The sequence below is a fragment of the Pezoporus wallicus genome, unplaced genomic scaffold (assembly GCF_028554395.1).
Source record: "Pezoporus wallicus isolate ANWC-B61680 ecotype Strahan unplaced genomic scaffold, APGP_CSIRO_Pwel_v1 contig_2871, whole genome shotgun sequence".
NCBI lineage: Eukaryota > Metazoa > Chordata > Aves > Psittaciformes > Psittacidae > Pezoporus > Pezoporus wallicus.
This window is the reverse complement of record NW_026640775.1, coordinates 5,479,941-5,491,963: the sequence shown is the minus strand read 5'-3', so window position 1 is coordinate 5,491,963 and position 12,023 is coordinate 5,479,941. Positions and strand designations below refer to the sequence as shown.

General features: G+C 46.1%; 1 protein-coding gene across 4 annotated transcripts in view; it reads right to left on the bottom strand.

Annotated features, from left to right (window-relative positions):
* Window positions 1-8,150: 8,150 nt before the first annotated feature.
* The window catches only part of HIPK2 (homeodomain interacting protein kinase 2), a 128,962-nt gene continuing 125,089 nt past the window's right edge, over window positions 8,151-12,023 (bottom strand). For all 4 annotated transcript variants that reach the window (XM_057420674.1, XM_057420675.1, XM_057420676.1 and 1 more), the window contains exons 14-15: window positions 11,106-11,266; window positions 8,151-9,400 (exon numbers count right to left, since the gene is read on the bottom strand). In XM_057420674.1, coding sequence (XP_057276657.1) covers window positions 8,933-9,400; window positions 11,106-11,266 — 629 coding nt within the window. In that variant the 3' untranslated portion in view covers window positions 8,151-8,932. The remainder of the gene's footprint in view (window positions 9,401-11,105; window positions 11,267-12,023) is intronic.

Below are 12,023 nucleotides of genomic sequence, written 5' to 3'. Positions count from 1 at the left end.
GTGGCAGTGCATGGTGAGGAAGAGTGGATGTTTTCCATCTAGCCCGAGCCCTGCTGACAGTCCTGGCTTGCCATGTGATACGTTATCGCTTTGGTAATGGGGGTGATGGGATGGGCATGGCAGCCCCAGAATGGTGCTGAGAGGAGGAGGAGGCAGGATGCACTCCCCCAGCCCCACCGCTGCTGATTGTACTGGGAGCAGCACTAGCGCCCAACTGCAAAGCATCGCCCATCGCCCCTTTTCACCACCTCTGCTCTAGGCTGGCTGATACAGCCCCATCGGGCATGATGGAAACACGAAAGGAGCCCTCCCAGGAGTACGTGAGCTCCACAACTGAAGCTTGGTTCTTCAGAGGTATTCAGATACGTATTTTAAATGCCAATTCCTGTACTTCCATGACCTCAGAGTACCATTTTGGATAGCAGACATTTATACCACGTTCACTGGTTACCCAAGTGAAAGAACACAACAGACAAAACTAGACAGCTAAGTGAGACTGGGGAGGAGGGAATGTGATATATCAAAATGCAAAGTACAGGGTAACAGCACTGACGGGAACTGGCATGGGCTGAGAAAACAGAGTTGACAAGGAGATGGTCAGTGAACTTTGTGTTTCATTTACTGGTTCAAAACATGTCTGTGGTGGTAAGCATTGCTTGTAAGAAAGGGGTGAACACATGAAAGCCAAATTACAGCATTATTGCCTCCGAGTGGCTGTCACACACATGCACACAGACACTCACACACAACACCCTGACCCCCCCCCAAATAAAAACAGGCATTCACTAACTCAGGAATTAATAGTTTGGCTAATGATTTATCAACAGTACAACGTAATCCTTCCTTTGAATATCCTTCATTCTCCTGATGCGGGTATCTTCATCCAGATGAGGATCCTACATAGAACAGTGACTTTAGCATCGTGCTCCCTGCTTCAACCCAAGGAGCCTGATAAACCACGTTATTAAAACAAGCAAACAAACAAGTAGCTTATCTGTTGGACTAAATCTTCAGAGTGGTGGAGTGTTTTTTTGACCAGACTTTGGAAATACAGTGGACTATACTTGATCTCTGGACTGACTTTCCAACACTATGTTATATCTCGAAACAGAATATACATATTAAAGACACACTTGGACTGTTCCATTTTTAACGGGCAAAATTAAAAAGAGGCAGCTGTATTGAGTTTTTGAAGGTGTCACTTATAAACACAAGATTTCCCTTAAAAAGTACCAGTTTAAATGTAAACTATAAAACACTGTAATAACTATAAAATGTAGCCAGAAAACTGTTTAAGTAGCCACAGTCTATTATTCAGTTCATATTGATTTAAAATGTGACTCATTAAATATCGTCTAGAAGGCCAAAGCATTTTACAGTAGCTATAAACATATATACTTACATGTGCATTTTAACATCACGATTAAAATACATAAAAGAGTAATCTATTCCTTGGTTTAATTTCTTTTTTTTTCTTTTCTTTTCTTTTTAAAGATTCACTGTCTTCAGAATTCACTCAAGCAACAATGACCAGGGTGGGCATTTATCGCTATTCCGCCCCTACGGAGTTCAGAGTCTTTGAATCAAAGTTCAAGCTGGCTACATGTTTTCAAAAAGGCTAAAACCAGGATGAATGCCCACATTTGAGGTAATTATTGCCATTAGGTCACAGTTTGCGTAATATAAGTGTATTTAAATCCTTCTCTTTAAAAAAACAAAGGTATCCCGCAGTGCTGGGGGGTACCTTTTGAAGCAATCAGAATCCAGAATCCTGATCAGTGGGTTTGCTTCCAAAGGAGTTGGCGGTCCCGGAGCACCAGGCTACCCTGGGACAGCCGCCGACCAGCCTAGAGCTCAGGCCAGCAAGCCTGCAACAAGCCAGTTTTAATTTCTTTTTAAAGGAAAAGGAAACAAAAGGAAAACCAGAGATGTCATAAAATAGATGGGTATCGTTTCTGATCAGAATCCCATACTGAAGCTTTCCTATCTGTCTTATTCCTTTCCAACCAGTTTGCTGGAAAAAACAGTAATAAAATCAAAACGCATCGGCATTAAATATTAACTCTATGCCATCACTGCAAAAACTCCTTGGTTATGTTCTGGAAGTGGGATAAGGTTTGCTTTTGCTCTGAGCATTGTTGCCCCATTGCTTTCTGTTTTAAAGAGGAAACCTTGTTTAAAAAAAAGAGAAAGAAGAAGAAGAAGAAGAGGAAGAAGAGGAAGAAGAGAAAGAAAGTTAAGAAAGGAAAGAAAAGAAAAAAGGAAAGAAAGGAAAGAAAGGAAAAGAGGGAAAGGAAAGAAAGGGGAAAAAAGTAATCCCTGGCTGTCAGAAGTACACGCAAGTATTTACAAGGTTTGTGTGAATCTGCACACAGTTCCCCTCACAGCGAAAGAGTTAAGAACAGAGATGTCACAATATTTATCAGTGCAGTAAAAAATATCATTTTTGGAAAAAAATATACCTTTAGTATTGCCTTTCTTAGCTTAACTATGATAAGCAAAAGATTAAAAACAAAAACTTTATCTTCAAACACACATGAATAGTCTGTTATAGCAGCACTGCTAAAACTGGAAGGACAAAGCTAACCCGTACATGAGAAACAGGAGCTCCAAACCATAAATGCTGAACACAAATCCTCCTAGTACTCTTCCTAAGACTTCTGATGAACCAAGCCAATCTGCCATTCAAATTTCACTCTTGACACACACAAATGCTCTAAACCATGTCCTCCAACTGAAAACATTTGACACACACAGAGCACAGCACGGGTCACCTCCAGTCCACTTCTCACACCTGCACCAGCAGCTTCTCACAGGTAACCACTACTTCTGGGTCACTCCCAGCAATGCCATTTGTCACAGGGGGAAAAAGACACCTTCAGCACTGAGTCCTGGATTAGCAGAGCTCTTCTGCACGCTGCCAGCGCTTCCTTCGAGGGGCTGCCCCTGTGGTGGGTCTCACTGCGTGCCTGCGGTGGGTGGTGAGCGCAGTGGCATCACGGTGTCTCTTGCAGGTAGTGTTCCTGGGTGGAGGGAAGGAGGGACTATGGGGATGGGGACCGGCCTGGATTGGCCAGTGCCTTCTGTCCAATGCATTACTCCAGCAAGGAGCCTGCACACAGCCATCTACTGCCATCATGGCTTCAAGCACCGCTGTACAACAGTGTAGCTTGCTCAACATCAGCAGCCCAGGGTGAAACTGTCACTGTTGTGAGAGGCAGCTTTGTTGGAGCACAGCAGTGGGGAAACCCCAGCAGTGCAGATCCATCTTTTCCTCCCCACGTACGGAGGGAGCAGAGTGATTTGTAGGCATAGAAACGGGCCACAAGAAGTAAGCTGTGGGACTCCTCCTCACAGGAGCACTGGCAAGACATAGGGATGGGGGGTGACATGGATGAGGGCCCTGGACCACAGATCAACTGCTTTGAAGCTCCCACAGCAAATTAGACCACAGCAGGGACAACTGTCATCAGGAAGGGGGAAGTCACTTCCTTTCCACATATTTCCTTTCTGCGTTGCCTACCCTCAACAAAGACTATTCCTGCAGACTTTGTGTACAGGTATCAAGGACTTGGTCCACAAGTAGCACTGCAGATCTCTGATAGGCTGATTGCCAAGCCATGGAAGAACGCACACCCAAGTCCAACATCCTTGCTCAGCTGTGCCTGGCCCAACCACGGCAACTCTGTTTGGGTCCAACCCACGGAACAAAACCAGCATCTTAAATTCAGGAAAGGAAACACTACAGAAGCATGCAGAGCATCCATAAGCTTATCCCCACTACGCAGCTCACCATTTCCACACCTCATTGTCGCCACTGAAACACTTTAATCAATGTGAACAATAATGAGAGAAGAATAAAGTTTTCGACATCCCCCTAACATTTAGGATAGCAGCAATATTTAGTGTGAATTTCTCTGCTTGTCAAGCTAGCTACTCAAAATGATAAGAAAAAGAAGAGAAAGGAAAGATGGAGTTCCACAGTGTATCCCCATTGCCTGGTGGTCATGATTTTCATTTCATTTCTGAAGTGTTTGTGGGTCTCTTTTTCTCTCTCTCTCTCAGTATCTTTGGTTAAAGAAAAAAACAGGTTTATTGCCCGTTAAGTTTGCTAATGGAATTTCCTTCAACCCAAATTACAAGACATCATCCCTTCGGAGTATAAACACAGAAAAATGTCACAAACAGAAGTGTCCCTTTCTTGGAATGTTTTGCGTATTACGACAAAACTACTAGAGAAAGTGAGTGAGAGACAGAGAGAGAAAGAGATCTGCCAAGGCCCAATTTGCTGGGTGCAAGCAGGTACAGCTCTCCTGAGGAAGATGCAATTGCATTTGCTCTCTCAAACGACTGGATTTGGCCCAGTCTGCAGTGAGAAAGTGCTCCCCTTCAGGTTTTCCATTCTGCTCATGTTAGTGGCTCTCTCCCCTCCCTCCTCCAATCTGCTTTCACAGCAGGACTTTGAACATACACCTCCGAAGAGAGGCAACGTCCGTGCTTCATTCTGCTTCCAGCACAAGAACGCAAGACGAGATAATGAGGAAAGGGATCGCCTTTTCACTGTGCCAACCCTAAGCTGCCCATAGAACTTCCAGTATCTAAACATTTACCTCCCCTCTCAAGTTCCCATGCTGTTTACCCCACGCACACAAAGAACACCAACCCAACCACGCCAATCTCATTTTGAGCACAAGCCGGTTGTTATTACGTAGGTGGCACCAGCAGCAAGCAAAGCTTTTGATTCCTCTGCTGACCTCACTATGTTTCCCCTGTGACTAATCATACCACCTTTTCCATACTATGCCTTCAGGCAGGTGTGAGGGAGGAGGTGTTGCTCAGCTCCCCATACCCACCAGAAAACACAGCTCTCACGTGGCGTCACACCATCAAAGCGATTCAATGGCTGTGTTGTTCATCCCCTGCAATCGCTGTGGCCCATCATCATCATCTGACCACCTACAGCTGAAAGATCAGCAGCTCCAGGATGAAAAATTGAGCTCCTCCCAATGGGAAAGAGGGCTCCTCCAATACACACCATGACCCTTCTCACTGCTAGCCTGCACTGTTGTAACAGCTTCACTGCCAAATGCACCCCAAAAATCAAATCTGAGCACTCGTGGGACAGCAAGTCAGATGGGTATGCAGGGAAAAGGCAATTAATACAAGTAAAACATTACTGTGATTGAGATTGCAACCTTCCATGCTTCACTGGTCCTAGGCCAGAGGAGCGCATAAACAAGTAATTAACTTGAAGGGTTTAAGTCTGTTCTTTCGCAAAGCACTCAAGTGCATGATTAACTTTAAGTCTCTGCTGAAGTCCTACCCTATTTTTTAATGGAATTTAAATTGAGTCACTGCTTCCCCCCATTCTAACAGAGCAGGCGATGCAAATGAAAGCATGAACATTTAAACTCTAGAAACCAGAATAGCTTAACAAATTCCACTACAAATAATTATAAAAGAAAGGAAAATCTACATCAAAAAAGACCTCAACAACCCCCTAAAAGCAAATTAAGCATCCTGGCCCTGTGAACAGCTGCACTGAGAGTGGAAGAGCAGGTGAGGAACCCTGCCTTGTCTGCAGCCATGCTTGACCCAGGTTAATGCCATTCCATGGGCACCAGTGTCCTTTATCCAGTGATGGGACTGAGAGCCACACTCAGGCGCTTCTGCCATGGCTCCTCCGATAGCCCTGTTTCTGGAGAGCCATCTATCTGCTTTCTCCTTTGGGAAAACCAAATCCTTATGCATGTAGCATGGCTTTGGATTCATTGAAAAGGCCCAGTGATCATGGCCTAGAGCACAAATAGGTCTTGATCTCATACAAATATCCCATCGACGAAGTGATAGTGAGCTGGATCCTAGGGCACTAAGGTTGTTACGTGCCTTTGATCCAGCCCTCCTGACAGATCATTACATTAGCTGCTGTTTGGTTTTGGCCTAATGAATGAATGTTTCTGGACTTCTTCTCAAAATACAGATGTGACCTGAAGGATAACTCCTGTCCCTCAAGGCTGTAACCACCCTACTTCCCCTAAGTTAGTGGCAGAGTTCTCATCCTCAAGACAGTGTTGTTTCCCCTTCCTCCTGCAGTTTTCACAAACAAAGAAACCCTTCCAATGCACTGATGAAGAGAAATAAAATTAATGACAATAACAACAAAACTAAGAGAAAAAACCTAAACCACAAAGACTAAGGAATGCGTGTGCAATTAAAAACCAGAGCAAAATACAATAATATAAAATAATAATCATAATAACCATACAATAAAATCACATCTTTCCTTTTCATGACACAAGCAGCATGACGCTCTCGTTCCTGAACTGGTGGAAGAGGAGAGGAATGCAACAGAGAGAGCAGGGCTTTATTGTCCTGCCTCAGATGAAAGGGGATGTGTTGTCTTTCCGTAGGAAGAGGGGGTTAAGGTGCAAAGGCTGCTGAGAGATCGCATCCTCATCTACACTATACTGAACTAGAAAGAAGGTCAGGCAGGAGGGGAAAACCGTGCAAGGGTAGCCCAGGAACCAGAGCTGGCAACCAGGGAGGGTATTTGGTGGTTTGCCAGAAGACAACAGCCTTGTTGAACAGCCTGTATATAGCAGGATCCCTTCTTCTTCCAGACCAGCCAAGCACTTACCACAAGACAATACACTTGCCTTTCTGCCAGCTTTTCCCACCTGAGAAAGCCTCCTTCCCTGCTGCCACCCAGGGAACCCAGCCCTCGCCCCTGGGCTGAGGAACTTGCTGGTTTCCGGCATCTTCTGAAACACCCGAATACTCCATGCTCTGGTTAAAGGGAAATGTAGAGTGGAATCGAGCAGCCACACAGACTTCAGCCTTCACGGAAACCTTCTATCAAACTCTCTTCTCTCCTTCCTCCCCAGGCCATCTGCAGGCGTGGGTACTCCAGAGACACTTCCAAGTACTGATGCACCAACGAAACTACCCTCTGCACCGAACCCAACTGTGGGAAAGGCTCTCTTTAGACATGGTTAGAAAACAAGATGACCATAGAGCGTTCTAGGCATGGAGGACCCATAGAACTACTGTGGTCTCTGGTTCCAGGGTCACTCTGCTGCCACAGACAATGCGTTGGGCCATATGCGACAAGGCAGGAGGGGAAGTGTGCAATGCCACAGCTACGTTAGGGTGGGTAAGGCCCAATGTATTACAATATTCTTTTTACTTAAGAAACCTGAGTTTGACGCTCTCAGCTGGATTTTCTCATGTTTGTTTTGGGGCTCCAGTCCTTTCCTGACCCCCTCTCATCGACAGATGTAGTGAGAGATGCTGGCAATAACTTGTGTTTCCCCCTTTCACGGGCTAAAGTTTTGTTCCCATTTCAGACACACCACTGGGACAACCCAACAACTCCACTGAGAATGTTGGCAAACAGCAGAAGGTGAATTCAATTTCTGGGGAGAAAACCTGCTATTTCCACAGGACAAAACCAGACCTGTCCACAGATGAATCCCCAGACCCTCTGGGAGTCACCCTGGGTCTCACAACCAACCCAGTCACTTCCAGCCCATCCAGTGCTCAACAGAACACCCAGCTGTATGCACTTCTGACCCCGATGAGCCTCCCCAACACCTCAGCAAATGAGCTAAGATTGATGACGTGGGAGAAAAAAACCCACCACCACCACTACCAGAAGAAGAAAATCGGCGATAACAACCCAAAATAAAAAAAGCAAAGAAGAGCTGAGAGTAAATTCCGACTAGCCTCAGTCAGTTCCTAGGAGTACCAGTGGAAGTAAACCCTTAAACCGCATCTGTAGTTTGGTAAGGCACTACGAGGGAATGATGTAAAACTAAGACTGTGACAGTTGTAATGGCTGTGCCGAGGAACACACCACAGAGAGAAGGCAGCATCTGCACACACACGCACACACGCACGCACACACGTACATACCTGGACAATCACATTTGTTACATGCCTATGTTATATCACTTTTCTTTGTGCAATCACATTGAGGAATAGTCTATTGGTATCGTTGAAGTTCAACACAAAAAGAGTAAAAAGGGCTTATGACCTGTATAGTGCTACATTCTACCGGGGCAGGGGGGTAGCTAAAATGTCTCCTCCTATACTAAAACGGCTAGGGACTGAAAAGGAAGAATTCCAAATAAAACAAAATGAAACACAACTGAAATCCAACATACATTATTAGAGATCTCGTTTAAGAACAGCATTTGTCAGGGATTTATCCAGTGTGTTCAAGGAAAGGGAGAAATATCCCCATTGCTTCTGCTCTCAACCAGTGCTGCACGGCCTCTTTTGCCTAGGTCTGTTTAAACGTTGCAGCGCTAGATCCAAATTTACAGCACTGGGACAACACTTCCTTCTCCTCCCTCAGCCTCCCTAACCCACTTTCTGTTTCCAGGAAAAAAAACCACCAAATTTATGTATGCTTTGAGATACAAAGAGCACTGCAAAGATGGGGTATAAACTCTTTGAAATGCTGGATAAATCCCCAATCCATATACCTACTGGATTAGAAACCTAATGGATTTCATTGTAGGTGTTCTGGACAACAAATTTCTAAATGTAGCTCACTATTGGATGAAAATAACCTTTAAAAGTCTGTTGGTGAAGTTCTTCAAAAGACAGGACCTGCGGAAGGGTCCTTCTGTTTCTCTCTTTCTCTCTCTAGTTTGGTGCAGAATGGTTGGGTTTTTTTGTGGTTTGTTTTATATTTTTTTTCTGTTCTTTTTTTTTTCCATTTTCTTTTTTTTTTTTTTTTAAATAAAAAGTGTAGAATTGGTTCTCCCCTTTCTTTCCTCTTTTTCGTTTCTTCCTTAAAGTCTCCTTCGTTCAAGTTTCACGCGAGCCTCCCATTGCATTATTAAGTTTGTCCTGTTCTTCAGTACAAAAGCAGCCGCCTCACTTCCCCGGGGATGGGTGCGTCTCTCACTCCTTATTCCAGTGTTTAGATGTAAGGGTACTGGTTGACCTTGGTGGGGCTCAGTGGGTATCCAGTGTAGACTGTGGAGGCTGGAGAAGCACTGATATAGGTCTGATGGGCAAACTGAGCCTGGTACTGGCTCGGGTGGATGGTGGGTGAGGGCAGCACCCGCGGGCCCATGCTGACGGGGACCTGGTGGACGATGCTGGCGGGGTAGGTGGTGTGCTGCACGGCATGCCGTGCAGACCCTTGCGAGGCCACCAAGTGCGCGACGGTGCCCGTGGAGCCCAGGGCGGCGGGGGCCGTGTATGTGTAGAGGTGGGGCTGGGTGGGCAGGTGAGCAGCGGCAGCCGCGGCCAGGTGAGGATGAACTGTACCGTGGCTGGGACTGTTGTGCGGGAAAGAGTACGGGGCCTGAGCTATTGTTGGAGTGATGTAGGCTTGCTGTCTCCGGTGACTCCCTGTGCGATCGGTCGTGATGTGCTGCTGGGCCTGGATAAAGACAGCAACAGTGATAAGTGGTTACAACACAGGAGAAGGCTCTTTACCACCTCAGTGGTGCCTGGGAGCCTCCCTGTGACACCAGGGAAGTCCCCTTTGCTCCTCCTGACACCCTCAGCATCACCACAGTCTACCCTTGGAAATGGGTGACAGCAAAGGGTCCCTCCCAAGCCTAGAAAGTCCTTGTGGTTTTGTACATTCACCTGAATGGCCCCCAAAAGGATAACGGAGTCCCCCAGTTTGAGCCACAGCTACCACAAAGACCCAACCTTGGACGCCCAGCTCCTAAGAACATCTTCCACAAGTCCAGTCACACGCACACGGCTTTTGTTAGTGAACTCTCTGCTGAAGAAACACGGCGTGCTGATAGCTCAGGGGGATGAAGCTGCCTAGCCATGCCTGGAAGTGGCAATTTGGTTTTGCCCTTTTTAGGTCTTTGCAATTACCATTTCCTCAGTTAGTAAAAATAACTACTTTAAAGACAAAACCCTCAGCTCGATCAGATCCTGCAGCCTTCATGTAATCAGCCATAATGACTTGAGCACAGGCAACTTCTAGCAGTAGGACAGAAGCAATGTACTTTTTCAGGGATTTCCTAAATTGTTTTTTTTTTATTTTTTGCATTGCACAATAATGTCAAAGAGTTTTCTCAGTCATTTGTAGTCAGAGTATTAAATAACCCATCAAGTAGGAATTAGAAGGCCAGAAGGGCAATGCTCCCTGTTATTTAATTCTATTCTTCCAAGCCCTCTCATCCTCTTTGTAAGCAAACCCTGCACTGTCATTGTGGTCTGAAATGCGGCAGCCACACTCTTCCTCCACTCTTGGAAACTGCATCTTGCCCACTTCCTCCATTTCCACTCACTTTTATTTCAAGTTTGTTTAAATTTTAACATTTCAACTATATCGGGGGGGGGGGGGGGAGGGGGAAGGAGCATTCTTCTCCCCCCAGTTATTATTCAAAAAACCCAACCCAGTTCTGCTTATACCCAGCTCTGGATACAAGCCAGCACTGTCCCCTGACTCTCCAGACTCTCTCCTCTTCAAACACTCGTAACTGTGCTGAAAATTCCCAACTCCCATTACCTCACCTCAGGGAAGAGAGATGCCCCAGGTGCAGTACCTGGATAGAGCATTATTTACTGAAGCTCCCTGGGTGTTTTGATCACAGTCTCTGAAACACCTTGAGAACAGCACGCTGCCAACTAACGGGACCTACCCCGCGTCCAGCTCAGGTTTACCATGGGATAGGTGAAACTCATGAGATCACATATGTGCTCAGGGGCTCTGCTTTGCCTTGTCCCACCTGATGGGACAAGCTGGGCTGATGCACTCCTTTCACTTGGAAGATACTGCCCCCTCAGTTACCTATAGCTAAGGAGAATTCAGTCCTTCCTACACAGTCCTGCTTCATCCTTTGTGTCTGAGCTACTGCACCTTCTCTCTTACAGTATTACACTTCACTCTGTTAGATCATCTGACTTCAAAACACACGGTAGGAGTACTCAGGGGTGGGATGTGCACTACCTCTGGTGCCTGAGCTGGAAGATCAAGGCCTGCAGTGAAGCTGAAACAAGTCAATCAAACTCGAGATGAGGCCCAACTACCATGAGACTGGAATGGGACAGCCCATGCTGGAGGAGCAGTAGGTAATGGCTGGATGATGCACCACCAAAATCAGTCTCGGCTGACTTACCTGACTTAGATTAAGAGGCTGCTGCTGCTGGAAATGTGCTCCTGGTCGCTGCTGCCTATAGGCAACGGCTCCAGACGAGCTCCCTGAAGAGTGACCGCTGGTGGAGGTCACGGTGCTGGAGGACTTGGACTTGTAGGAGGATGAGTGGTGACTGGTGGTGACTGTGCCAGGAAAGGAAACACATTTGTAGCTTACATCACATTCTTTAATTGCTCACCCTACCTTTTTCCTCACTGAATCTCTCCTCCAGAGTGGCTTTTGGGAGGAGACATACAACAGGAGCTGGGTAAGAAAACGGTTTCTCTTAATTAACAGAATACCTCAGCAGCGGTTCATATACATGGCCAGCCTGCTATCCTAGAGGCAGACAAGCAGACCCGGTATTTGGACCCAAACCGGGCCTGGAGAAGGCTTTACAGATCCTTCAGAAGTGTGAGAAACTTTTCTGCCAGCAGAAATGTACAATGGAGGTACAAATTCCAAGGAAAGGACGGAAAGTACAGTGTGCACAGCACAAAAAAGCCCTGGCTTGGCTGACTTCATGGTGGGTAGAAAGGGAGGGAGAAGGAGCTAGTGGGGAGCTCACCCTCTGAGCCTTTGTGTACACCAGCAGTGCGTCAAAAGAAAGGACTGCCAAGTAGCTCAAAGCCAATTGCTTCAGGCCAGACTTCCACCATAAGCCCCTTTTCAACACTTTGTACTATCTAGCATTGCAGAGGCTCAGGAGGAGCAAACCTCATTGGTCCATAATGAAGATCCTGAGAAATGTTCTTCCCAGAAACGTCAACAAATCTGGATGAAAATGAACATGTGTTTTCAATCTCTTACCCATTTTAAAGTAAACCTATGGAAAGGCAAGGCAGCAAAGGTTCACACTTGTATTTGGGAGCCTTTCACATCAAATGTTGAGCTAAAGGC